The sequence below is a fragment of the Prinia subflava genome, chromosome 12 (assembly GCF_021018805.1).
Source record: "Prinia subflava isolate CZ2003 ecotype Zambia chromosome 12, Cam_Psub_1.2, whole genome shotgun sequence".
NCBI classification, from domain to species: Eukaryota; Metazoa; Chordata; class Aves; order Passeriformes; family Cisticolidae; genus Prinia; species Prinia subflava.
In genome coordinates, this window is record NC_086258.1 from 20348038 (window position 1) to 20374579 (window position 26542).

Below are 26542 nucleotides of genomic sequence, written 5' to 3' on the forward strand. Positions count from 1 at the left end.
GCCCCGCCGCTGCCCGGGCCGGGCCCGGAGGCGCCGGGAGGGAGCGGAGCACGGCGGGCTCGGCCCGCGCGGTGCATTGTGGGCAGGGCAGCCGCCGTCGCCATTTTGTCTCTGTCAGGCGCGGCGCGGGCGGTCGGGGCGAGGAGGCCGAGCTGGTGTCTGGCGAGGGGGATTCGGCCCGCAGCTCACGATGATATCGGCCGCCCAGCTCCTCGATGAGCTCATGGGCCGGGACAGGAACCTGGCCCCGGATGAAAAGCGCAGCAACGTGCGGTGGGACCACGAGAGCGTGAGTGCAGCGCGGCCGCCTCTCTCCTCCCTCCTTTTCTGCTCTCGCACACTGCGCGTGGCCGGGGGTTTGTCGGAGCGACGCGGGCGGTTTCTCTCGGCCGGGGACAACTGCGGGGAGGGGGCAGAGGGAAGGGGTGAGGCGCCGGCCAGAGCGGGGATTCCCCGTGGTTTGTCGGGGTGCGGGTCGGGCCCTCCGCGCCGGGCCCTGCATGGCGGCCTGGGGCGGGCCGGGCCTGGCCGTGCGCGGGAACAGCGCCGGCTCTCACGGAGGAGAGCAAGATTCCTGCACGGCCGGGCTGTTGTTGGGCTGCAGGAGGGACAGCCCCGGTGTTGGGGTGCCTGCGGGGGAAGGCTGTGCCCGCCGGTCCGGCTGTTAACGGGAACGGGAGTTTTCCAAAGGGCTTGTGGTGGCGGAGGTCTCCCGTAGTGAAACACAAAAACAAGGCGCCGGAGCGGTTAAAGGAATTCAGCACTTCTGAGTAGATGCTGCTGACTTACACGAAGAGGGATGAGACAGATGTTCTGGTTTGGGAGATAAATGTCTCAGGATCTCTTCCTGAGGGTGGTGCTGGGGGAGGAAAAAGAAGGGCACGCGCCTACCGCCTGTAATGTTTGGAGGTTGTACTACTACAAGGAAAAGCCGTAAGACTGTGCAGAGTGAGGATTTGGGTAAGGAAAGCTTGATTCTTTCCGTATTTCCTCACTCAGAGCAATCTGCTTTGGGGTGGGGGGACGGACACTAACATAAACAAGACTGTTGCGTAGGAGCACTTACGGACTTTTGTTGATGTGGTGTTCATTCATTTTCTGTAATAAGTAGCCCAAACAAGACAACGTCGTTGTTGTTGTTGTTGTTATTATTATTATTATTAATTGAGGTTTCTCCACTGCCTGAGCTTTAATGAATGATGAGTTAGTTTTGGCCGTCATAGTTGAATTGTAAGTTACTTGAGGAAAGCTCAGTGGTACCTACAGAGTTCCTATAGCTGCTGCTTTGGGAGACATGAACACTGATGAATTTTAAAATTGTATTTTCTGTCGTTCATGTTGCCTTTTTTGAGTTACGGCATATGTTAAAAGAAAATCTCACAGTTACAATAATTTATCACTTAAGTGATAGGAATTTCTGTGGTTTAAGCTGCACAAAGCATTTAGCTCCCCTCCCTTTAGCATTAGGATGTTGTTTATTTGCGAGGAGGGAGAAATGCTTGGGTTTGGCTGTTCTAAATTGCATCTTAATCAATGACATTGCATGTTTTTATATGGGATTTAGGTCATTATTTAGGAGGATAATACTTGTTTGAATTGGTTGAATTTGCATGATCTAAGGACCAATACCTATCTTACCTTAGATTTTTGAAGTGTGAGGAACCACTCCCCCCCTTGAAAAATGCTGCTCTATAGGTAAGCAGTGCATGTCAGGAAAAATTGTGAGTTGAGGAAGTTTTCATGAGCTTGTTTATGTGTTTCTAGACTTACTTTATTAAGAAAAGAATTCAATTAGGTGTTCAGTTAAATATTTTCTTTTGATTGTGAATTTTTAAAAGGGACCAGTTAGGTGAAATATATGAAATACAAGGTGAATGACTTGAGCCATGTTCATCCAGGTAGAACAGATAAGGGGATTGGTTTGGTTTATTCATTAAGGTGAGAAAAACTTCTTTCTTTGCTGACTCTTGTTTTCCCCATCATTCACTTTTAATAAGTTTAGATTACTTTCATCATCTTCAAATGAGCAAATCACAGAATATTTTCAATTTTTCTTTTCACTTGCAACTTCATGCTGGAGAGTTTGACTCTAACCAAAGCACTCCGTCTCTAAGCTGTTCAGGTTTGTTGTTGTAGAAACAGGCCCTTGTCTCTCCTTCCTGTCCTGGGACAGTTCAGAAAGTGAGAGCTGTCCTGTGACTGAGAGCACTGGGAAGGTGACAGTTCAGGCTTGAGCCTTCAGTCCTGCACGATCTGCTGCTGTTGGCTCTGCTTCTGCTTTTATTTAGGATTAAGTACAACCTTTCTGCAAGGAATGTTGTCCTAGGTTCCTATAGTCAACTGATGAGTTCATAAAACCCAACAATTACTCCTGTTAAACACGTGTTTCTGTTTGACTTTCTTTGTCACCTAAAGATTAAATTTGCAGTGCTGACATGTTTTAAAAGACAGGAAATGCAGGTGAGGCTCAAATGGTAACATTAATTCCTGTGCCTGCTGTCCTGCTTTTCAGGTGAAATACCTGTGCTAATGTAGTTTCTTTTGAGATTAGGCATAGATCAACATGCAGCCTGCTCAGTGCCAGCATGATGTTGTATTGATCCCAAAGTGTGGGATTTTATCGCATTTCATCAGTTTTGAACGTGGAAGGTTGTCACAAGAAGCTCATCTGTATTTTGCTTATCATTTGGAGATTGCATCGATGTGGCTATCAAACTGGAAGGTGCAGTAAATACAGGATGGAAGTGGAAAGTGTGGAAGCAGAGGGTGTGATAGCTCAGCGTTTGATTTATTTGCTGTGCCAATGATGCATGTCAATTATATTATAAAAGCTTTTGTAGAGCTTAAGTTCTTACTTTAAAACTTTGACATTATTGAAGCCTTGAATTTTTAAAAATTGGAATTCCACTTGTGAGATATTTCAGTATGATGGCATGTCCTTAGGTGTTTAATCATGGTTTTGGCAAAAAGCTTTGTTTTGTGTGCAAGAAGAAGTCACTAGTATCATATATTTTGGTCTTTCTGCTTACTATCATATCTGCAGACAAAAGTGTGTTTCTTTATGGATTCACACCTTCCTGCTTTACTATGCCACCTGCAGAAAGTAAATTCTTATGGGAACAGTGATTGCATACGAGTTCTGAGACAGCCCAGCATGGGCTGCCCGTGCTCCTGTGGGATTTGAAATTTTGATGCTTCTTCAAGGCAAACTCGGGGCTTTCAGAAAGCAGAGAGGCACAAGGAGCTGTTCGAGACAAATGGCTGTGGGCAATCATCTCTGATAATGCAGTTTCTCGAAGTGTAGGTTTGTATTCAGTCTGATGGGATGGTTTTAGCTATTTATGATGTGTTATGCTTTTACTTTTATAATGCCAGCGACCTAAACTGCTTTGTGTCTAGGTAGAATTTAAGGACTTAATCCTCTGGGGCATGGAGGGAGAGCACCTAGCCTGCCATTACCAATACTCTTCTGAAGACAAGTAACATTTGTCTTTAAGAGTGGGTTCGGGAGAAGGGCTGATGTTTGTTTGGGTTTGGGTGGGCGGGCATTGCTCTTAAAATGTTCCCTGCATGTGAGCTTTAATGAATTCAAAGAACTCAACTATGAGAAGGAATTTACTAGGTTTTGATGTGTAAGACAGTCTGCTGCATTTTATTCTCAGCCTTTTTACTAGGAATTGTCTCCTTAAAGGAATTTGCTTATGTAATTGTTTATTACCGTTAGAGAGAGACTTCTCCATCAGTAAATAAATTTCCTGCAGAAGAGAAACATGTTAATGTAGAAGCATTAACAATATAGAGCTGTCAATAACTTCTTTTTATGACAAAGCTTTGAGCTGCTTCCCAAACTCCAGTTGAGCTTGCAATTCTTGCTATTAACTCAGTGGACTTGGATGTAGAGGATGCTGCTTTCCCACCTCCAAGAGATTTCAGGGATTAGTGAATTTGTGATGAAGAAGTGGAAAGTTCCAGGCATCCCTGTTTGTTACAGTGTAGTAGTGTCTTACCAAAATGTGAGCACTCAGGGGCTTTGAAACCCACGCTGTGCTTTGTACTGCAGCAGCAGTTTGACAGGGGCACTTCTCTTTGCACCTTCTTGCTGGCAGAGTTGTCAGAATAATTCTGCAAAAAGGAATAAATGCTCTTTACCTGCACAGGGAATTCTGCTTTCCAAACTGCCTGTTATGGAATGTGTTTTCATATTTTCATATTACTTGTGATTAACCTGATAAACCATGGGTGGGTGATGCCAGTTGAAATTCATCTCAGTCCTTTAGTGGTGCTGTGATGCTAAGCCATTCCTTGGCCCTTACTGTTCCCATCACCACTAATTACTTAGGATGATTAGAAGTGCAGTTGGTGTCCAGCCTGGGAAGGCAGATGTTGCACTTAGTGAGGCTGAGCTGCAATGATAACTGCAAGGTTCTGCAGGATTCCAGCAAGCTGTGTTTTCCTGTTGAAACAAATTCAGTTGAAGAGCACAATGAAATAGGAACGAGAGGGGAAGAAAATCGCTTCAGCCACACTGCTCTGAACCACTCTGAAGTGAGTGTTTCTCTGCAGGCTGCTTCCCAGGAGGGAATGTCAGATAATTGACTGAGTGCCATCCTAGTGCTAGAGCTGGTAGGAGAAAATTATGGCAGCATTTTAGTAAATGTATGTCATTATTTTCGATTTGAGTTTTTTGTTTGTTTGATATGGCTTGTGATATTTTGAGGTTTTTAATATATAAATAATTAATGCCGTGTATGGTGTGTTTTAAACCTCATATGTTAGTATTGGTTGCTGCAACTTTTGGGTGTAACCATCAGTTCATAAAAAGAGGATTTTCCTAGTAGTGCTGTTACATAATAATTGTAATTCTTTCTGGTTTTGGTTGAGGGTGGGTTGTTTTGTTTTGTTCATCATACTTCTAATTACTTTTCCTTTCCTTCTTTTCTTACTAGTAGTTTCTAAACTGTTACAGGCCAGTTTGCCTAATTTTTTGGTTGACAGAAGATATTCTATAACCCTCTTAACAGTATGGTGTGGTCAGACTGTCACTACTGTGCTCTCTGTGTCTTAGGAAATTGTCTAATCCTTCTCTGAATTTTTTTGGGAAGTGTCTTTCCACTGATCCTTATACCTGGATGTGAGTATGAGAAAATGGAAGGAGAGAATGTATAGAGAAATTACATTTCTGTGGACTAGTACAGAAATCCATCCCAGAAACTGCTCCTTTGAAGCAACTCTGTAGTAAAACAAGGGATATTGCAGCTTTCAGAAAAGGGCAGATTCTGAAATCAGATTTTGTCCAGTAACTTTCTCTTTCCTTCTGAGGAAAAAAAAAAAGTCATTTCACATGTTTTCGTAACTATTCTTGGTAAATTGCTTTGGATAGGTACCAGTGTCCAGACCTGGATCATGGGAGAGGTATTCAAATTACGCAATAAGAGATTTGTTTGTTTGTGGTTCTTGTCCATGATTTGTTAATAGAAAGCCTGATTGTTTTTCTGAGGAATCTGTGAAGCAGTCAGCAGAGTTTGAACTTCTGTAGCCTGATTTGCAGTCTGGCAGTTAGCTTGGGAAAAGAAATCGGGCTGACCAAAATAAATCAATTTGATCAACGGGTATCACAGGCTTTTTAGTGAGGTGGTGGGTTTGGGACCTCTCTCCTCACCCCTGTTTCTTCAGATGCTGCAGTCTGTGTCTTGGGAGATAAAATACAGCAAGTGTTTGTCCTCAGGGTATGTGAGAGGATTAGAACTAGGCTGTCATGCATTCACAGGCATTAGATCTGACAAAAATAAGAAACTGGTGTAATGTAAAGGAGGTGCTGGAACAACGTGCAGGCTGGTTTGGGATTTATACCTTAATTAATGGCAGGCACATCTGTGGGAAGGGTCTAGTGAAAAGTTAATTATTGAAGGTGGTTTATGAAGTTAGGGATGGAAGTATTTCTGAGTCTACCCCTCTGGCTGTTCAGATTTCTGTGTTATGAACTTCAGGAATTGACCAACTTGATTAGCTAAGCCCATGCTCATGGATAAAGGTGAATCATTTTTTAACAAAAGCTGGTTTTATCCCATCATGTGTTAAGTACTTACTGACTAAAGTAACAGGTTTGTGGGTTTTTGAACTTTCTGGTGGTCAGTAATGAACCTGAGTCAATAATGTAAAGCCAGACTGTGCAGAAACAAACCGAACCCTCTGTAGCTGGCAGGAGACCAGGTTAAAATGAATGTCTTCTCTGCCTGAAAAACTGTGTTTTAGAAATAAAAGTGATTACATAAAATTTTCAGTTCAAGAGGCAAAAAATGATGCCTGTTTCTTTTCTTCTCTGTCAGGTTTGCAAATACTACCTTTGTGGCTTTTGTCCAGCTGAATTATTTACAAATACCCGTTCTGATTTAGGTAAGTTTATAAGTCATGACATTTTTATTCACTTAAATGTAGTTATAGTTGAGCTTTTGTTTGCAAACTATGTTTTTAGCGTTTATAAACTATGTTAATTGCTTGGTCAGAACTTTTTTTTTTTTAAATTAATTTCTAGGGTTACCAGTGCTATACTATGCTAAACGTAATCTTAATTCCAGATCCTACTTTGTCTAAGTGAAAAAAACTTCTTAAATTTTCTTTTTCTTACTTTGTAAGCTAAATTACTGGATGATGTGGGGTGCTTTTTTCCTGTTCAAGTGTCAGTGTCTAATTTAGGTTATTCTGCCTGGGCAGGCTTTCAACCTATTTTTCAAACCCAGGTGTTTAGGATATTACATTGTTTGTATTTACTGAGGTAAAACTTGATCTGGAAATTCTGTTTTTATGAAGACTTCATATTTAGAGTCTCTTTTAGTTTTATAATTATTAAGTGATGTTGGAGGTTTTTTTCTTTAATGTATCTTTTAAGCTCCAAGCAAAGGAAGCAGAAAGGCAGAAGCATGAAAGTCCGTGTGAAATGCCTGTAGCCCTTAGTGGTGCACAAACAAATGCTGGTGGAATATGAATACAACATTTAGGAATGCAGACTTAAGTTTTTTGTGTTGTGTTCTTAGGTCCGTGTGAAAAAATTCATGATGAAAATCTACGCAAACAGTAAGTTTGTTGTTTGATACGTTAAAGCACATAGAGTTTCTGGTATCTTTGGAATTTGTTAATAGCAATCCAAACATTACCAATTACTTGCTCTTTTTATTTGCAAAAATTTACTTATTTAAATATATAATATTCTCTTGCTGTGAGCAAGAATTTATAATTGTGTGTCTTGTTACCTAGTTTCCATCTGTTACAGCCTGATGTGAGCTCTGGTTTTAAATCTTTTCTCAGGTATGAGAAGAGCTCTCGGTTCATGAAGGTGGGCTATGAGCGAGACTTCCTGCGCTATTTGCAGAGCTTGCTCGCAGAGGTGGAGCGCAGGATCCGGAGGGGCCACGCTCGCTTGGCACTGTCACAGAACCAGCAGTCCTCTGGGGTGAGTCTGCAGCAGTCACTGAGGCAGCTTTTCCTGTAGCTGGCATCTTCAGGGTCGTATCTATTCAGGTAAAACTTAACTGTTACCCAGAAGATTCCTGATCAATAAGAGTTTCATCTGTTAGCCAGCAGATCACATCCGGTACTCATGGACGAGCCAGGTGCTCCACAGTCAGCAAGGGCCCTCTCTGTCCTTGCTATCTCTTGTTTCCCCAGAATGAGTTCTGTTCTCTGCCTGTCAAGTGTTGTCTTTACCCTGACAACTTCAGTTTCCCTTCTCTCCCCTAGCTGCACATTGCTCCCTCCCAGCTCTAGCAAGGAGTATCTTGTCCCCTGATGAATTGGAGCAGTGACTGTGGCCTGTGCTCTGTGAGTTGTGTGACTGCCAGGACAGCCTTGCTCCTTTCTGCTGCCCCACCTCACTGTTGTGTGCAAAGTCCAGTTCCTTCAGAAGGAGCTGTGCACAGTATCCAGTCTGAGATATCACTTGTGGAGCAGAGCAGAGAGAGCAGCAATAAGTCTGTTCTGGCAGCCTGCAGAGAGGACACTGCTGGCAAATATATCTTTGAAGTGAGATTCTTTTTGCATTTTACGCTCAGAATTTGAAATTCAAAGCCCACAGAACTTCAAGTCATACTTGAATGTCTGCAAAGAAATGTAGTAGCTGCGTGGGAGTGTCCGAGTTTAAAGTTAGGACTTTGAATACAGTTTTCTTACCTTTTATGGGCCAGGACCTTGAACATTTTTGTTGATTTGGGAGAAATTAGTGTGACTAGACTTAACTCCACTTAAGGGTGGAGTAAATTGAGTCAAGGAGTGTTTTATATTAGACTGGACTCTTATTAGTAGCTTCTCGTGGGAGAAGATGCCAGGGGGAGATTATTCCCAAAGTGTCTTTGGAATATATGAAGACATGCATTTGTGTGATTAAGCTATTTTAACAAAAGAAGAAAAAAACTCAACAAAGAAAGGAAAAAACCCCATCTCACTCTTGTACTTTTTACAGGGAGCAGGACCTACCGGTAAAAATGAGGAGAAGATTCAGGTGTTAACTGACAAAATTGATGTACTGCTTCAACAGGTGAGGGGATTTTAACCCCCATAAGAGAGATCTCTTGCTTTTGTTACTTGATCAAAAATTAAACTTTAATTTCTTTATTGCCTTTTAGATTGAAGAGCTAGGTTCAGAAGGAAAGGTGGAAGAAGCACAAGGAATGATGAAACTGGTTGAACAGTTAAAGGAGGAGAGAGAACTGCTGAGGTCTACAACTTCAGTAAGTAATGTGTTCATAGATCTGTGAGACAAATCAAAATGTGGTGCACAGGACATTCTGAATAACCTTGTCCTTCCACTGGAGACATGCAAGGTCTGTGCAGAATTTATTACATAGTAACAGGACATTTGGCTTTGTTAATCCAGTGTGTTGATTAGGCATTCTACCTTGAGAGTGGGCTTCTTGCACACAGATTATGGAATTACTCACCCAGCAGTCCTGGAGGAGAGCTTGCACCTTCCTCTGGTTGAGGTCTCAGTTAAAATTTGCCCTGTAGCCTCTGCAGTATAATCCTACTGAACTACCAGAGTGGCTGTTACAGAGAGCCCTTGAGTCAGGGCTGTGACTAGACAGGCATTTGTCTGACTCTGAGAGCTACAGAAGCCAGAGGGGATGTGTGAAATATCAAGTTCCTGTTAATAAAAAGGAGCCTAAGTTTAAAGATATTATTTTGGTGTTTAATGAAATGCTCAAATTGAGATTCCTGTTTTATTTTTAAGAGCTCATAACTGTTACAGGCAGGGTGTTTATGTCCATGCTGTTTGATTCATGAATATTGCACAGCAATAATCACCTGGGTTTATGTTGAAATTCCAGTGTACTTCTCACATCTGTTGAAACAGTGGTTTAATTTGACCACCATGCTTTTAAACAGAAGCCAGTATTTCTTTTTGTTTTTCTTCTATTGTATTCTAGCCTTTTGATTCCTTGAGGTATATTCCATGATAATTCTGCAGCTCCTGACATTTCAGTTGATCCCAAAGAAATCTTAAAACTGAAAAAGAAAGCTTTAAAAGAAAAACTTAAAACTTTTAATTTTTCTGATACTGCAAGGAAGTTGCAGATATGACTGTGTACATGTTAATGCAGTGAGTAATGGTTCTGTGGTTTCTCAAGGACTCCTTCCATGTGGGAGTGGACACAGGGTTGCCTCTTTCCTCCCTATTTACCGTGTTGGGGTGCAGTGCTCCAAAGATAAAGCAGGCAGATGTGATTTCAGCTCTCAGTAGAGCCTGGGATTTGGCAGCAGTAGCATAGAGTTACAAACCTGTTCACTGACTAAAACTTCTCTTTTGCCTTATCAAATATTTATCTTTTTCAGACAATTGAGAGCTTTGCAGCCCAGGAAAAACAAATGGAAGTTTGTGAAGTTTGTGGAGCCTTTTTAATTGTTGGAGATGCACAGTCCAGGGTAGATGACCACTTGATGGGAAAGCAGCACATGGGTTATGCCAAAATAAAAGCTACTGTAGAAGATTTAAAAGTAAGTCTTCCTCCAGTTATTGAAATGAAAAATGCTTGGAGGCTTCCTAATGTACATAAAAAGCTGTCCAGTGGATTTTCTCAGGAGGGTGAAACACTCCAAGAAATGGAATCCTGCACTGATGTAATTTGTTGTGACTTTAGATACAGGCAAAGATACTGATTCAGATGGGAATTTTTATGGCCTTTTTAAAGAAGTGTAGCGTGGCCTCTTTTCTTGTGAGAGTGACAAGCAAAAAACAGTTCTGGAAGGGAAAGGATTTTCATTTCAGGGATTTTAGGAAGCACTGTCCTTTGTTTGGAAAATAACACTGAACTATTTTAAAAGTTTAGGCTTTTAAATCCTCAGAATCTATAATTTTAAGTATCTTGAATAATCTTTATTTCTTCCTGTGAACTTGTTTTTTAAGGAAAAGCTACGAAAAAGAACAGAAGAGCCTGACCGTGATGAAAGGTTGAAAAAAGAGAAGCTAGAACGGGAAGAGAGGGAGAAAGAGAGGGAGCGGGAAAGAGAAGAGCGGGAACGGAAGAGACGACGCGAGGAGGAGGAGAAGGAGAAAGAGAGGGCTCGGGACAGGGAGAGACGCAAAAGGAGCCGCTCCCGGAGCAGGCACTCAAGCAGGACATCTGACAGGAGGTGCAGCCGCTCACGAGACCACAAAAGGTCAAGAAGCAGAGAAAGAAGGCGAAGCAGGTACCTCTGTGTGTCCCTTAAGTGTTTTCATGTAACTTCCCAAAAGGCAAAAATCCTGTGGGGACTTGATCTGTCAGCCTGAGTCACATCACTGATACATTAGCTTCACTTGGGTCTTGCTTCTGAAGTGAAGACACACTGGTTCTATGGATAAATAAGTTTTTGATGAGTATCACTGTCTTCTCTGCATTTTTGGAAGATGACCCCATAGTGGTGGAAGTGGCTTTATGAGGGAGCTTTCAGCAGACAAAGAGTACTCCCAAAAATTAAAGTCTTGTATCTTCCTTCAGTTGGTCTTTATTTCATGGTGGTAGATAGTTTTAAGCTGTGGAGGTGTGTCAGTAAATTAGGAGGGCAATATGAAACCAGTTCTTACGTACTGGGAAATACCTATATGCAAGATAAGATTTTCTGCAGATAATCACTATATTTGAAAGTGCTACTGTTTTACTGTGTTATATTCTGAGTTAGAAAACAGCAGTTGAGATTAACATTTTTGAAATTCTCTCTGAATGTTAAGGAGTCGTGACCGGAGGAGAAGCAGAAGCCATGATAGATCAGAAAGGAAACACAGGTCTCGTAGTAGGGACAGGAGACGGTCAAAAAGCAGGGATCGGAAATCCTACAAGCACAGAAGCAAAAGCAGAGAGAGAGAACAAGACAGGAAGTCAAAAGAAAAAGGTATGTTCGTATAAAGATTGAGTTCTTAGCAAGCTCTGAAACGAATCTTTTCTAAGAGTCTCAAAAGCTGTTAGTCTTTCAGTGAGCAGCTGAAAGTTCTTAGTACCAAATCAGAGCTCGTTCTGAAAGCTGTGTGTGTTGCTGTAAGCAATTTGAGGCATTTTGTTCTTTCCAGTTACTGCACATGTGTGCATACCTACACCCAGTGTCCTTCTCTTACCTGTTGCACTTTGTCTGCAGATGAAGTGTCCAAGGATTTTTATGTATTTTAAGACCTGTTTGCCTTTAGAAAAACATAAGCCTATAATCATTATTTCCTAAGAGTGAATGTCTTATATTCCTACTCTTAGTGGATATTTGCAGTTACCCTTTGCAGGCACATGTTTTGTGGGAGATCGGTACTTGGCTTCTCACCTGTACCATGTATTACTTCTCAACACTATCATGCTTCCTTTATTATCCTTTTAACAGTGCTTTTAAGTTTTTTTCCCAATCTGTAAATGCAGTCCAAGATAAATATTGCAGAATCTCTGTGATGCTCTAAATGACAATTTATGCCTTCTCCCCAGTCTCCTGCTTTTCCCCCCACCTTTCTCCCTTTTTTTTTGATTTTGTTTGTTTGTTGTTTAAACGCAGTGAGTTTTGCTTGTCAGTATTCAGGTGAGTCTCAGGAGAAAGCTGTGTTAGTCCTTGGAACGGTTTTGTAGCTGTCCATGCCATGTAGCACAGCATTCCTGGTGACTCACTGCTTCACCAGAGGCTGAAGCTCAGAAACTTAGTGGGATTACAAAGAGCTACAGTGAGAACACTGTAGATTCACATTTTGTGAGAAGATACTAATTCACTGTTATTGCTAAATTTCCCCCTTTAAAAGTCTTTTGGAACTTCTGTAGGAACGTAATACTTCTGGCTCTGGTGGGGAGCTGACTAATGGCAAGTCCGAAACAGCCACCCCACTTCATGGGCTGATCATCAGTAATGGATGAAACAATTGTGTTTCTAAGGTACTTTTGAGGTTCTCTGGAATGAAAGGTGCTCTGTGCATGTGTCTGGGTTGCATAGGCCTGTCTGCTTGACCCTTCTCCGTATTTATCCAGTGGATTGGTTGCCAAAATGTTGGTAATGCTTCATGTATTTCTCTTCCGTGACTTCCTTAGACTGTTTCAATTATTCTGGTTTATACTGTGGGGCATCTTTAGTATTGATTCTTCTCTCATTTTCCTTTGCCGTGTAAGAGAGGGGGTTTTGTTGCTTGCTTGTTGGCAGTGGAAATGATGTGCAGGCTTTAAACTCAGATTCAGTTTTGTAGCCTAAATCTGTCCACTTGTTACTATTCCTACCTGATACTGTGCCTTTTTTGCCTGCTTTATGAACAGATTTCTGGTACTTGGTCAAAGAATGTCCTATTCTCCTGAATGTGTGTATCTATGCATATAAATAACTGTTTTCTTGTTTATTCAAATTTGGTCTGGTTTTGAGCTTTTCAGTTCTTTCCTTCCCATAAATAGAGGAGCTAGTGAACTTTCTTCAGCATCTCAAGTATTTTTAGTTTTAACTTGACTGATTTCCTTGCTGGCTGTTTTATTTGCTGCTTGCTACTTTCTTCCACCAGAAATGAGAACAGTGAGGTGATGCTATCAGCTGCGATGAAAATCCCACCTGGGAAAATCAGTTACTTTTTTTGACCGTGCCATCTGTAAAAACACAAATAGGCCTTAGACCAGGACTGTAATGCTGAAGAAGTTAGTGATTTTCCCTTCGTTGGGAAAATCCTTTAACAGAAAACAATACAAAAGAGGAGGGGAAGAAGGAAAAATCTAAATCCAATAGTAGTTAATAAGGCAACATTGAATTTCTGTGCTGAAGCTGTAAGCACCATTGCATCCTCATACTTGCAATGTGGCACTGTAGGTAGGAAGTTAAGAAGAAAGCTTTAGAGAATCATATATTTAAAGTATGTGGCTTTTGCACAACAGTAACTTAAAAGTTAAATCTTAACTTAGTACATTGGGAATCTTGGCTTCAGAATCTACTTGACTTTATAGCCACCACTGATCTGCAGGTGTAAAAGTAAGCAGCAAAGGCTGTAACTACTCATGGTAGTGCCTTTCATGTGTAAATCTCAGACTGCTTTATAAAAGTGAATATTAACACCAAAAAACCCCAGAGGAACAGTTTCCCAAGACTTGCATACAGTTGCACATTAAATTAGTGCCACACTTTGAAAATTCAGAAGTCCTGGCTTCTTGTTCACTAAGATACTGTAGAAGATGGCAACAAAGGTTATAACAAAAAAGTATGTGTAAAAATGGGGACACTTGATTTGTGACTTGGATTTCAGGGTCAGGGATACCTTTGCTGAAGAAAGGAGGCACCAGCCATAAACACCAGCTGAGCATTAGCTTAATATAAACCAGTAGAATGCACCTGCTGTTCAAGTTAGCAAACTTCAGAGCAGATGGAATGAGTAGGGGATTTTAATAAAAAATATTTTCCAAGTATCTTCATTTCACAAAGGGTTAATACTGGAATAGGCCTCCAGACCACTTTGGCTTGGCTCTGTCTCTTCCCTAATCTGGATTCTGATACTTACATAAGAATAATTATGATCATGTTTTACTGTTAGTGATTAAACATCAGTAAATACTGCCAGAGCAGCTCAGTAATGCTGGCTATTATGTTTGATTTTCTGAACAGTAAAGGGATTCACTTGGTCGTGATAAGAATTCTCACAAAACACATCTCAGGTGCCCACATAAACTCGATCAGAAGAATATGTCTGTGTTTAATCTGGAAGCAAAGGCAATATTACATCACTATACCTAATAGGTCACAGCTGAAATATTACACCCAGTTTCAGCAGTAAACTAATTTTATGTACTTTCTCTGTTACTGATTAAAAATACAGTGGAGGAACTTAACTTGCAGATACTCTAGAGGTTGAAATGTTATTGGGCTATTTGTTGAGTACACTTCTTCAGTTCTGCTTGGCAAACTGGAGGTTTGCTGTAGTAAACCTATTTTAATACTGAATTTTTTAGAAGAGTTTGCTATTTCATACCACAGTTCATTAGGTTTTTTAACCTGAAACAAAATTATCCTTCCTGACCACATTCAAGACACAAACAAGACAGAACAAAACCCTGCACACTGCACATCCATAGGGCTATTAAGATCTACCATATCTACATAGGACAGAAGATAAGATTATTGGACTGACTACTAGTCCTCTGCGGGGAAACAAGACTACTATTCCTCAGTGGATCCACGTGTGCACCGGAGATACCTTTAAGGCACAAAAAGAAGACTTTTTAACAAGGTTAGTTAGAGTGCAATCTACCTGCGGAGTTGCCAACCGAGGGCAGACAGACCCAAAGTGACTTTAGTCCTTCAGTGAGCTGGGTGACGTTGCCGTGTGCTTTCCTCAAGCACCCTGCACTGGATGTGCTGCTGCAGGTGAATCCTCACTCCTGGTGCTCATTAGGCAGTTGCCCTCATTTCTCTGCGAGGGCTTTACCCTATCCTTTGCTAGTCTGTTATGAAACAAAGAAGTTGGGATGTCACTGCTCTTTTAAAGCTTAATTTCTTGCTTTGTCTCCTGGAATATAAAAGTGTGTTCTGCCAGTCTAGGTGATAATGTTACTTAAAATAGCTTTTTCAGAGTGTTTGATCTGTGTGCTCCTGTGTTGGGGATGTATCTATCTATTTATATTACTTACTTTGATTGCCCGGATAGCAGGGAATATTCAGAAAGAAAGAGCATGAATGTTTTCTGTATGATGACATCTGAGAGGTTGGTTTTTTGGATTTTTTTTTTCTCTCCAGAGTGTCTTTACTGATCAAGAGTTGAATATTATGGTGTGAAATAATACAGCAGGAATTGGTATTTTTATTAAATTTGCAAATACTGAATTTACAGATAAGGCACGCAGCTCTAATACTGAATGTTTTTCTTCCCATGGAAATATTTTTACTTCTGGCTTCCTTCCTTCCTTGAAGATTGAGGTTTTAGTGTAGCAAATGCTTCAGTGAGCTTCACAATTATGATGAAATTGTGGGCTCCTTCCCGCACATCTTGCTGTTTCTTTGCCTTTGAAAAAAATTGCTTTTTATATATCTTCTAAGCTATCTCCCCAAGCCCTTTAAAGAGTTGTTTATAAATGACTACTGTTTTTATAAAATTCAGAATTAACAACACTGACAAATGTGCAGCTTCAAATTTAATTTTGGTTGTCAGTGATCTCCACCTTCAAAGCTGTCAGTGCTTAATATTGTTTCCCAAAGGATTTGATAGTTTGAGATTGCTGGTTTTTAATTGGCAAGTATCAATTTCTTTGATTATGCAGTCAGGCATTGTCCCACCACTCTTTTCTGATTTCTCTGTCAAGAACCATAATTAACGAGAGTTGTAAGCCAAAGCAAGCCCATACACAATGAGAAATCAAAACTTGGGGACCAGAGGAGTCCCATAATAAGTAAGGAAGCCATGCACCATAATTACACATTTGCCTAACCTCTTTACCCCAGTTTGTTCATTTTGGCAGAGAGCTGAGTAGCTGCCTCTGTTAGGAGGTCTGACCTTTCTCCTCTTCCCCCACCCTCTACTGTCCCCTTGTACCTTTATTTTGTCCCCTCTCCATTCCAGCATGGTAGTCTGAAGCCTGTTTCTGTAACTTTTTGGGTATTACTGTTACTGCTGTAGAAAGTAATTGTTCAATCCGAATTGTATGCAATATATATCTCACATGTGCAATGTTTGTTTTTACTTTGAAATCCATGGTCAATGTCTTCTTTCATGGCAGAAAAGAGGGGATCTGATGATAAAAAAAGTAGTGTGAAGTCCAGTAGTCGAGAAAAACAGAGTGAAGACACAAATACAGACTCGAAGGAGAGTGAGACTAAGAATGAGGTCAATGGGACCAATGAAGACATTAAATCTGAAGGTGACACTCAGTCCAATTAAAACTGATCTGATATGACCTCAGATCAGACAGAGGTAAGTGCATTATTTCAAACTTTGATTAGGGCTTTTTGTTACTGTTTAACAGTGCAGCGTAAGTATGCACAGATGAAGATGGAACTAAGTCAAGTAAGAAGACAAACTAAAGCACCTTCTGAAGGAAATGACAGTGTAGTCCTGCAAAACATTTTGAGGTACATTGTTTTGTCTCAGCTATTTTGTAGCAGACTCGTGCCCCCATTAGTGTGCCTCTTTGGGACATATTTGTAATATAGTCACCATAGAAAAATTAATTATCTTTTTTTTTTTTTTTTAGGGATTTTGTTATCTTTTTTTAAAAAAAAAAGTTGAATTGGTTTTGTATTTAAGTCCATATTGTGTTGGTACATCAGCAGAAACTTTTGCTTAAATACTTAATATTTGAGGCACATGTTGGACTACTTTGTTTTCATATAAACTGCTAGTATTTCTTTGTCAAGGATGTTTCTAGTTTTTTTGCTTTATTGCCTTGCATTCTAATGCAGTTTGTTCTGTAACTCGAGAGCCAGTAGCATTGGATTGATGGAAGTGTAGGGTTTATGAATTATTGCAGCTGACTACCATACCTCACACAGCGTTGGTGTTGTGAGCGGCCCATGAAAAGCCAAATTAAAAATCAAGGATTCAGTCAAACTAAGCAGGTACTCATGCCAGGTACTCCTTTCTCTACCCACATCCATGTTTGAATGCTGTTGCCTGTAATCTTTAAGCTTACTGTTGTGTTTTTGATTTTGAAGCTAGTGAAAAGGACTTTTTGTGTATTGTGTGAATACTGTAAATCTGATGTTAACAGAATGGAATTTTCTTTCAACTGTGTGTAGGGATGCAGTGCTGCCCAGAATTAGATATCTTTAAAGAGTTTAAAATGCAATAAACACTACATAATATTCGCCTTGTTACTTTCAATGCAATTCAAGTCTTTAAGAGGTATGTGCTTAATATTTCCTACTGTGTAGGAGACTTTGAGTCAGCCATAGCACAGAACAGTGGAATGGCTGGTACCAGGCTTGTAAGATGTAAATGCAGACAGATGTCACCAAATGATGACAGTGGTGATGGCAGGAATGTATGCTGGAAACTGTTTGTGGGAAATGAAGCAGTTAAGCAGTAGGCAATTACAATACTGTATTGAAAGGACAACTTGAAGTTTTCTCCCCACTCTTGACATAGCTTTCTTACAGAAGGTCTTTAGTTGTATTCCTGAAATACGGCACTAACAGTGGAGATGACAGCTGATAAATGAGCTTCTTGCAACATAAATTTGTTACTGTAGTTGCATTATGTATGCTAGGAACTCTTAAACATTTAATGTTGATATTAAACCATTAATGCCACGTCATTGCTTCTAAAGCCAGTCATGTTCAATGGTGATGTTTTTGTAGAGTTAAGATGACAGCTAACAACTGGGTGAGTGTATAGGAGCTGTGAACAAAATGCTCCTAATGCTGTCTAATCGTCTGTTCTCCCAAAATTTTGCATTATAGGACTACTACGTGAAGAGTCTGCGAAGACAGCGGAACACAGCTTAAACTGAAGATCTGCTTTAAAATGAGGTGAAAGAAAGCTGTAGTGGCGTAGAAAAATATAAAGTTGAGTTAGAATTTTTTTTATAAAATTTAATTCAGGACTGGTGTTTCCTCCCAGAGTTCAGAAAGATGTGTTGATAATAGCACATATGCTACTGAGAATATAAGTCCTGTATCCTTTTTTTCTTTAAGACTTTTTAAGATAAGAAACAACATAACCTAAACACATGGCTTGCTCAGTGTTTAATTGCAAGTTTTCATTCTTGGACTTTAAAACACAAGAATAAATGTTTAGTATTTGTGTGAATCGAACTAAAACGAAATCCCATTTTTACAACTAAGCAGTTCCTAGCTTCTTGATATATGAGAAATGGAAATAAAGTATCTTTGAATTTCTGTTACAAATTTGATTGTCTCTGTCATTGAACATTTAATATTAAATAAGCTTCTTTCCTAATAAATTACTCATGTCTTCATGCTTAGTTCATTAATTTGAATGCTTAGTTATTCTGTGCTGTTTCTGGGTTTGAGTATTTTTGGTGCCATCAGGATTTAGTTTCAGGCTTACTTTTACAGCAGTTAGATACTGTTGGATTCAGCATCTCCCCAAAAAATGCCTTTTGCTGCAGTTGGTTAAGAAACTACAGAAATCTTGCAATAAAAATATAGAAATTAACTCTTTATAAAATGGTTCAACTTTGACAGCACATTTAGAGTGGTGCCAGTACTGAGACTGGCGTTCAGACTGCTTCATATTTGCATTGCATATTGGTGTGTGATATTGAACAGACACTCTGGCAGGGAGATGTGCCTCACGCTTCCCTGTGAAGCTGCAGGGCAGGCACGAGTGGTTCTTGTTGGAAAAGAGCTGCAGTGTGCACTGGTCAGTGCTGTGGCTGTAAGGCAATGAATCCACATTCTTTAGAAAGGGCATTGTCTTTGCCATTAGTATTCAGGCGTGGACAGTGCATGGAACCAGAGTCAGAGATGGACAGAACACCACTGTAACCTGTGCTGATTTTGTGACCTGTGGGTGGAAGTGCACTCGAGAGGAATCTGCATCTCGGTCCCTCTGCTCGGTAGCGACAGGTTTTGATGCCAAATGCAGCCAGCCATGTTCCTTTTAGGACTCTTGTTGTTCTAAAGTAGACACATGTGCATAGGGGCATAGGGCATGGGGAGTGGGTGTGGTGGTGTTTTTGGGGAAAACTGAAGTGAAATAATAGCTAAATTCTAATTGGAGACGTTGGATACACACCTCCTTTTGAAAGGTGTGAGACAGGACTCTTCCTGGATGTGTTACTTTCAGCAGTGCAGATGTTTGTCTGGCACGTTCCACTGCACATACTTTTTACAGGATTTGCATTTCCCCTTACTTTGCAAAAGTAAAAATGATTAAATGAGGTACCTTATAGCAGATTAGGCTGGGATTCAGATTCTGATATGTATCATAGGGAAGTCTTCAAGGCTGTAAAGATGGAAGGAAAATTCTGTTTTCCAGAGCATAGGAAACACGGTACCTTTCTGCCTCCAGATTTGATTGTACAAACATCTCCACAGAGATTCATCTTGGTGAGAAGTATCTTCAGAGCTCAAGGCCAGGATAAATACCATCCCAGATTTTCTAGGAATGCTAGGCAAAAGGCAAGTAGCTGATTTCAGTAAGCACCTCTTACATGCTTTCTCCATACTGGTTTTGACAGCCTGACAGTCTTTTATTAGGTGTTGAAAATGAACTGCCCTATGATTTTCCAAAGTTGTATTAAAATTTTAAGTGTCCTGTCCACTCTAGAGTAATCTTCATTACCCCCACCCTAAAAAGGAAGAGATTAAGGTACATGAAATGACTCCTTTCATATAAGTGAAGAGTAGCAATGTCAGTTCAGTACAAGTTTGTAGTGCAAACAAAAGTGGTCCTTGGAAGAACAGTAAGTTTTGTAAACTTAGTCTCAGTTGTCATTCCAACAGTTTATTGTTCAAAGAAAAAGCCCAACAAAAAACAGTTAACATAACTAGTGTGCCTTAGAATTTATCAAACTGCATAAAACATACAAAAATATTTCTCTGAATGCATAGATTTACTGTTATTACAGTCAGATTATGAGTAGAGTTTAGGTCTTAACACATTAACTATTATTCTTGGTGAAAACTAGAGAAATAAAGCTTTTTAAACCAGCTGCCCTCTAGCAGAACACTCAGTAATTAGTGGAGACAGTCCTTACACTGACTTCCTAAGTAAAGGAACTGGAAAGAAATTAGATACTCTTAATTAATTTTGAGCCATTTAACCACTACTGTTTCAGACAGTTATTGCACACAATCTGAGTTAGCCTCCAAGTTATGCTGGAAAGGTAAATACACAATTGTTAAAATAAAACCTTCTTTGCTGTCCTACAAGAAAAACAAAGCAGGACCCTTAGTTAAGAAGTTTTACTTCATACTATGTCACAGTCTTAAGCTTCCCAGGAGTTTAATCTGGCACTAAAGTAGTTCAGCTAAATTTTGATACAGTGGCTGGAGAAAACCAGGATTGAGAATGGGAAGTTGGCAGGGTTGAGGTGATGTGGATGGAGGAAAGAAATTTAATTATTTTGACTGCAGCAAGCAAGAATTTTAAGTCTAAGTAACTCAGTGAAATCCTGAGCCAAGAGTCTAGCATCTCCTGTGCTGGCAGAAGGGGTTTGTGTTCTCTTGGTGTGCAGCAGCTTGAAGGAGTCTTCCCGGGTAAAGCGGGACACAGGGGAGGGTGCAGCCATGCTGCTTCTACCAGAACCTGGTGCTGTGCTAGAGTTGAGTGTCAACACTGCAGTCCAGACCAACAACAAACAGAAACTCTGCTCTAGTGCAGCTTCATAAAGCAGAGATGGAAGGAAAGTCAATACAGTTTGGGGCAGGGGGAGAAGGGGGGAATGGAGGGTAGAAAAAGCGGCTCATGCAGAATTAAGTCCCTCACCCCTCCACCCACCTCAGGGCCCAGTTAAGGTTTTTGGTGCAAAGGTCAGCATCATATTTTTTGGTAAAAAAGAAAACAGCCTCCAAAAGTGTAACTTTCCAGGGTGCTTTGTTGATCCGGAAAAGCATCAGGTTGTTTATACTTCAGCACTGCTGTGACTTTAACCCACAGTTGATTTTTTTCACTAGTGATTTACTTTAATGCAAGTTAAACAGTCTGTAGCTTAACCAGAGTTGGTTTTTTTTTTCACTCCTCACAAAGAGGAGAAAAAAAAAAAAAGTTGAAAGCACCCAAAGGCATTCAGCCCTTTCAGTACTCACCTGGCTAAAGCAAGGTATGTAACAGGGACAGTAGACCGTGCATGATGTAAAGTTACAAGTTAAATGGTTGCTGGTGGTGTGTTTCCCATCTAGTGGCTCAGAAAAGCATGCTGTGTTCCTCGGAGCTGAGATCCCTCATGAGAACACTGCTGTGCTTCTCCTCACACAGCAGAAACCACCACCCCCCTTGGAACGGGTGTACGAGGGAGGGCCACGGAGAGCTTTGCTGTCCTGACAGTCCTGACACCCGGTGTGAGTAATGCACAGGCTCACACTGGTCAGAAAGTAAACCACAGACACAGACTGGGCTCTCCTCCCCATCTCCTGAAACAAGGGCTTTCTCTTGAAAGGGCACTTCAACTCAATTGAGACTTGATTAAGGGACATTTACAAGAGGCTTTTCTATTTTTTTGGTGGAGGTACAATATTCTCACAGGGGAAGTTAACATTTAAATATGGACATACTTATTCCACTTATTCCATATTCTGCCACTTCTGAGCATTAAGTGTCTAGGTAACCCATCTTGGTGAGTGTTTGTGAGGGGCAAGAGATTAAGGATTTGCACATTGACATCTTTAGAGAGCAACTATTCATTGTGTGTCTCTTTTGTTTAATTTAATGAGGAAGTTTAAAATACATATCTACACACAGAGGCACACAATTTCCTGAATCTTTCCATGAGTCTTACTTGATCGGAGTGGGTGTACTTAACATAATTTTCATATCAATAATTACATCTTTCGTGCTCCCTGCTGCCAGATACAACCAATAAACTACCCTGAAATACACTGGAAGCATGTGATATTACTAGACCAATGAGGTATCCCTTTGCTGAATACTGTATCAAAAAATAAAAGCAAATAGGATATTAATTATAAAATACAAAATATTAGTTAAAATAGTAACCCTAATAATAACTTAAGGTTTACACACGTAAGTCACTGCTTTCCAGAGGCAGCAGCTGTCAGTGCCAGGTGCCCAGGCTGCAGTCCGGGGTCAGTAGGTGAGCTTGGCCGCAGCGCTGCGGAACGGAGAGCTCTCACTCCTCCACAGGACCAGCTCCAGCTCCTGGAAGTCCTGGAGTCTGGCAACATCCTTGTCCTTGTAAGGAACAGAACAACATACTACTCCTGAACATGGCTGGTTGTTATTATTTATGAAGTAACTATAGGAAGTAAAAAACTAAAATTCTGGGGACATCACACCCAATAATAAAGAATGAAAAAATCCTACCAGCATATACTCATTAAAAGTATGGCAGGTTTGCTTGGTTGGTTCCTCTCCTCAGACTTTTTCTTCCCCTTTAATCTCATGATTTGGCCGTATTTGTGCATTTCACTTAAGCAAGAGTTGTGACCACTTGCATTTACAGACCTCCGGAATAGATATTTTTGGAACAGAAGGGCAGGTTCGTTTGTTAACAGTGTGCCTTTAAATTGATATGCCAGTTTGTTGAGGTTTTTTCCCTTACTGTTTGTTCTTTTTAGGCAAGCAAATAGTGTAGTAGTACTTGGCAATTATGTTAAAAGCACTCTAAATACCTCGTTTCTGATACATTTTTTAAAAGTCAAGCTATAATAGTTCCAAATGCTTTAGGAGCTGAAATACGCTGCCTATTTTGACAAGAATATTTTTAAACAAGTTATGATGAAGTTTTAAGATGAAAGGTCTGACGTCCCTTTGAATCCGTCAGTTTTTATGTTACAAAGGTGACATTTTGCCAATCTTTTTACAAAAATACAAGGTAATCTCTCATTTCCATTCTTACCTTTCTTAGAAGTGTATTGGGTAGTTTTCTGATCTTCTCTACTTGCTCTGGATTAACGCCCAGTTCACAGCAGCTCACTCTGAGCAGATCTTGATAGGTCAATTCTTGTCTGTCCAGTTCAATCTCAATGAAGTCATTGTCTCTCAGGTTCTGGACTCTGACCTTGAGCACAATTTCTGACAGAGAAACAGTTAAAAGGTTAACAACAAAAAAGACAACCAACTCAAACCTAACACTACAGTATTTACCATTATCATCTGAATTCAGGTTTTCTAACACAATCCCTGTGATCTCCCTGAGAAATACTGTGCAATTAACAGAAGCTTCCAGCAAAAATACACAGGAGAACCGTGTTAACACTGTTGAAACTGATCCATCCAGTCACAAAGTCGAGTTGTTACTGAACTACCAGAGCTGCATTTGATGCAGATGTAGTGCAGGATTTAATTTTTCATGTTACATGAATTGATCTTTCCATTGGTTCACAGAGTATTACCATGGTTAAAATACGGTATAACAGACATTTAACTGATCTGAGCAGAAGAAAGTTCAAGGCACTTTTGGCCACAGAATTCCAACATCTCTATTCTACTAGATTCTGAAGTGAAATGATTACTTTACTTCATTGTTCACCCAGTAACTGTAACAGAACTGGGAGGCACGGCGCCTCTTTACCTTGCACGTTGTAGGGGAATGTCCCGGTGAAGAAGAAGGGCTGGAAGGCGGGTGCAGGGCCGCTGGGGGCGGTGTCTGCCTGCAGAGGCACAGCCCGGCCGGACACTCCCGGGGAGCAGAGCCCCAGGCTGGGGGCCGTGGCCAGGGGGCAGCCGGGGCCGTAGGGCACCCCTGGGCTGGCGCCCGCTGAGGCTGCAGCCACGGCGGGCACCGGGGCTGGCCTGGCTGCAGCGCCCGGGGCGGGGAGAGTCTCGCTGCTGCTGCTGCTGCATGACACGGGCACGCAGGTGCTTTCGGCCTGAGCTGCTGACGGACAAGGGCTCGTTTCACTCTGGGAAGCAGAAGAGATGGAAGCACTTTCATTCTGGGATTCTGCCAAGCTGCCTGGAATGCTTTCTTCAGTGTAAACGTTAGGCAGTGGTGGGCTGGCCAAGTAGTTCGCAACAATGGGTAAATTTAAATCCTTCACTCCTTGGCATTCAGTTTGTTCCGCTGTTGATGAAGTTCAAAAGTGAGGGGTAGGGGATGGAGAGAGAGAAAACCCCATCATGTTACTGGATAGATCTTTCTCATTTTGAATATAGTTAGTTTTCCTATTGTGTCTTGAAACTACATCACATTCCAATGTCATCAAAGAATGACACTAATGTTCCAGAAGCATGTAACACTTGGAGGCCAGTAGCTGTAAAGTGAAAGAAAAACCTATAAATGTCTTCAGTATATTCTGTTTTGTAAAAACAAAGTGAAAGGAAAAAATAACCTTTGAAAGACACATATTTTCTAACACTGTTATTCCAGCACTTTCAAATGAATTGGATGACCAGTAGTTCTTTATTGATTCTCATTTTTAAATGCTTTTAATAGCACTGCTGTAAATAGTTTATTATGACCTAGGCCTGCAAATTTAACCCAGTATTTCTTCAGGGAAGTGACTACTTGCTGTAATACCCAACAAACTGAACTCTTGCATAAAAGCACTGCAGTAAGTGACATTCCTGCGTGAGGATTACAGAACATAAATAGTGATGTCAAGCAGTTCAGAAAGATCTGCTCAATGATACCACACTCCCAGAATAAAAACTAGGAGAGAAGGTAAATGATCCGTTTATTTCCCAAGAAACACAGGAAAGCTTAACAGACAGAAAAATAAGATGACTGAGAACAAAGTTCATCCACATATGCTTGACAGTTTAGATGTTAAAAACAGGTGAGTCATTTCCCAAAAACTAAGCCAAAGAGATGAGCACCTTGCCCAAAAGAAAGCAAAAGTATCATGTAAGAACATGCCACCCCTTCAGGCTTAACTGTTGGAACCTGAGTCATCATTTATCCTTGTGAAGGATAACCCCTCACTGTTGATGTAAGAGCAGATTGTAGAGAGCAACTGAAGTGCAACTGCAGAAGACAGCGCATTTCCAAAGGTAAACCATTTTAGAATTTGAATTTGGAGCACAGTAGATGCTGATGGCACTTGCTCTTGTTCAGGAGTGTCACACACATCTAACTGGGTTTGCTGGGCATATGAAAAGTGTAAGATGGCAGAATTACAGGGCAAAAATTTAACATATCAGCAAATCACACTATAACAAGGTGCTCAGAAGGCATAACTTCCTGAGTGATAAAGTTGTTTTGAGGGGATTTGTAATACTGATCATGGTCAGACCACAGCAAATTGTACAATTGTGAAAGCCCCCATTTACAGCCTGCCTGCCAACTTTAGCTGAATGATAGCAAACAGGAGTGCAGCAGCACAATTCCCAAAGCATACAGCTCTTCCACTTCTTGGTGACACAGCTCAGAACACAAGACCTTCCTACCTGAAATCCCCACGTCTATTTGCCCAAATATGAATTCCAGTTATAAATAAGAGATATCTAATGAGACACAATGGTCTTAGACAAGGTTTTGCCTATTACTGCCTCAGATAAAAGCAATACAAACGTTTTAGTGTTCAGACCAAGAATTCTACATTACTTTTAAGACTGGAACAGTACCTCCCAAAATCCTGAGGATGTCTGGTTTCGACGTTAGCTGTGCCGCCAGCTCTCCCGTAGCGGTGAGGAGCTGCTTGTCTGCGCCAGCCTCCAGCAGGCAGGACACCACCTGGGCATGGTTCCGCTTACAGGCCCAGTGCAGGCACGTCCTGCGGGAAGGAAGAAGGGTTGGGATTCATCGCCCGGCTCCTCCTCACCAGCCCCGTCCTACTTATGCATGAAGTGATAACTGGGAATAAAGTTTCCTTCACTGCGGCACTTTTTAAAGTTCTGATTCTGTAAGTTGTGCAGCACAGGGCCCTCCTTTGCCTTGCAGAGTGACTCCCACTACTGTCCCACACAAGCGACTGGACTGGGACCTTGAGCAAACACGCAGTGGCAGGTGAAAGGAGCGTGACCTGCTTTTATCGTGATCCTCTTTAGCAATAAATCTCCGAGCCTCCCGAGATTAGCTTTTCTGTATTTGCAAATGGGAAAACTAAGAAACACAAGACCTGCGTCCCCGGAGTACTCCCTCACCCCGTGCCTGATGATGGTTTGGGGTTAGCCCCGAGCCCAACCACCCCGAACACCGCCGCTGAGAAGGGCAGCGGGGGAGGAGCCGGGCCCCGCAGTGACCCCGGCCCAGCCCTCGCTCCCCGCAGCGCCGGGACCCTCCGCCACGCCGCCGCCCCTCACCAGCCATTGATCTCGTTGCGGGAGTCGATGTCCACCCCCGCGCCCAGCAGCCGCCGCACCTCCGCCACGTCCCCCAGGGCCGCCGCCTCTCGCAGCCGCTCCTCCAGCTCCCGCGCCTCCGCCGCGCCGCTCATGGCCGGGCCCGGCCCCTCCCCGCCGCTCCGGAGCCCGTCGGGAGGGGCCGGGCGGCCTCAGCGCGGCGGAGCCGAGCCCTGCCCGCCCCGAGGCCCGGGCCGGCCCTCACGGCCGCCGCCATCTTGAGCGCAAGGA

General features: G+C 41.6%; 2 protein-coding genes across 6 annotated transcripts; one reads left to right on the plus strand and one right to left on the minus strand.

The window, feature by feature from the left end:
* Window positions 1–67: 67 nt before the first annotated feature.
* Window positions 68–18347, plus strand: LUC7L3 (LUC7 like 3 pre-mRNA splicing factor). Of its 5 annotated transcripts, XM_063408956.1 has the most exons (12): window positions 68–289; window positions 6327–6393; window positions 7032–7071; window positions 7303–7447; window positions 8453–8527; window positions 8616–8720; window positions 9823–9984; window positions 10394–10677; window positions 11198–11358; window positions 16161–16301; window positions 16407–16512; window positions 17842–18347. In XM_063408956.1, the coding sequence occupies exons 1-12, from the start codon at window positions 191–193 to the stop codon at window positions 17852–17854; spliced, it is 1398 nt and encodes a 465-aa protein (XP_063265026.1). In that variant the 5' UTR covers window positions 68–190; the 3' UTR covers window positions 17855–18347. The 5 variants fall into 5 exon arrangements, 4 of the variants coding, with proteins under 4 accessions (XP_063265026.1, XP_063265025.1, XP_063265029.1 ...); XM_063408955.1 differs by having other exon boundaries at window positions 16407–18347; XR_010081925.1 differs by having other exon boundaries at window positions 70–289; window positions 16161–16512.
* Window positions 18348–19832: 1485 nt separating this feature from the next.
* Window positions 19833–26542, minus strand: LOC134557325 (ankyrin repeat domain-containing protein 40-like). Its single transcript, XM_063410241.1, has 5 exons — window positions 26273–26542; window positions 25595–25743; window positions 23601–24092; window positions 22926–23101; window positions 19833–22258 (listed from the first exon to the last, which is right to left on the minus strand). Exons 1-5 carry the CDS (start codon window positions 26404–26406, stop codon window positions 22154–22156), a joined length of 1056 nt encoding a protein of 351 aa, XP_063266311.1. The 5' UTR covers window positions 26407–26542; the 3' UTR covers window positions 19833–22153.

Excerpts from the sequence above, each read along its gene's own strand:
- LUC7L3 (XM_063408955.1), top strand. The coding sequence starts at position 191 with ATGATATCGGCCGCCCAGCTCCTCGATGAGCTCATGGGCCGGGACAGG. Across the intron at positions 7,072-7,302 it reads GATGAAAATCTACGCAAACA|GTATGAGAAGAGCTCTCGGT; the intron begins GTAAGTTTGTTG and ends ATCTTTTCTCAG. Across the intron at positions 7,448-8,452 it reads AGAACCAGCAGTCCTCTGGG|GGAGCAGGACCTACCGGTAA; the intron begins GTGAGTCTGCAG and ends TACTTTTTACAG.
- LOC134557325 (XM_063410241.1), bottom strand. The coding sequence starts at position 26,406 with ATGAGCGGCGCGGCGGAGGCGCGGGAGCTGGAGGAGCGGCTGCGAGAG. Across the intron at positions 24,093-25,594 it reads CATCCTCAGGATTTTGGGAG|CGGAACAAACTGAATGCCAA; the intron begins GTACTGTTCCAG and ends CTTCATCAACAG. Across the intron at positions 23,102-23,600 it reads ATTCCCCTACAACGTGCAAG|AAATTGTGCTCAAGGTCAGA; the intron begins GTAAAGAGGCGC and ends TTTCTCTGTCAG.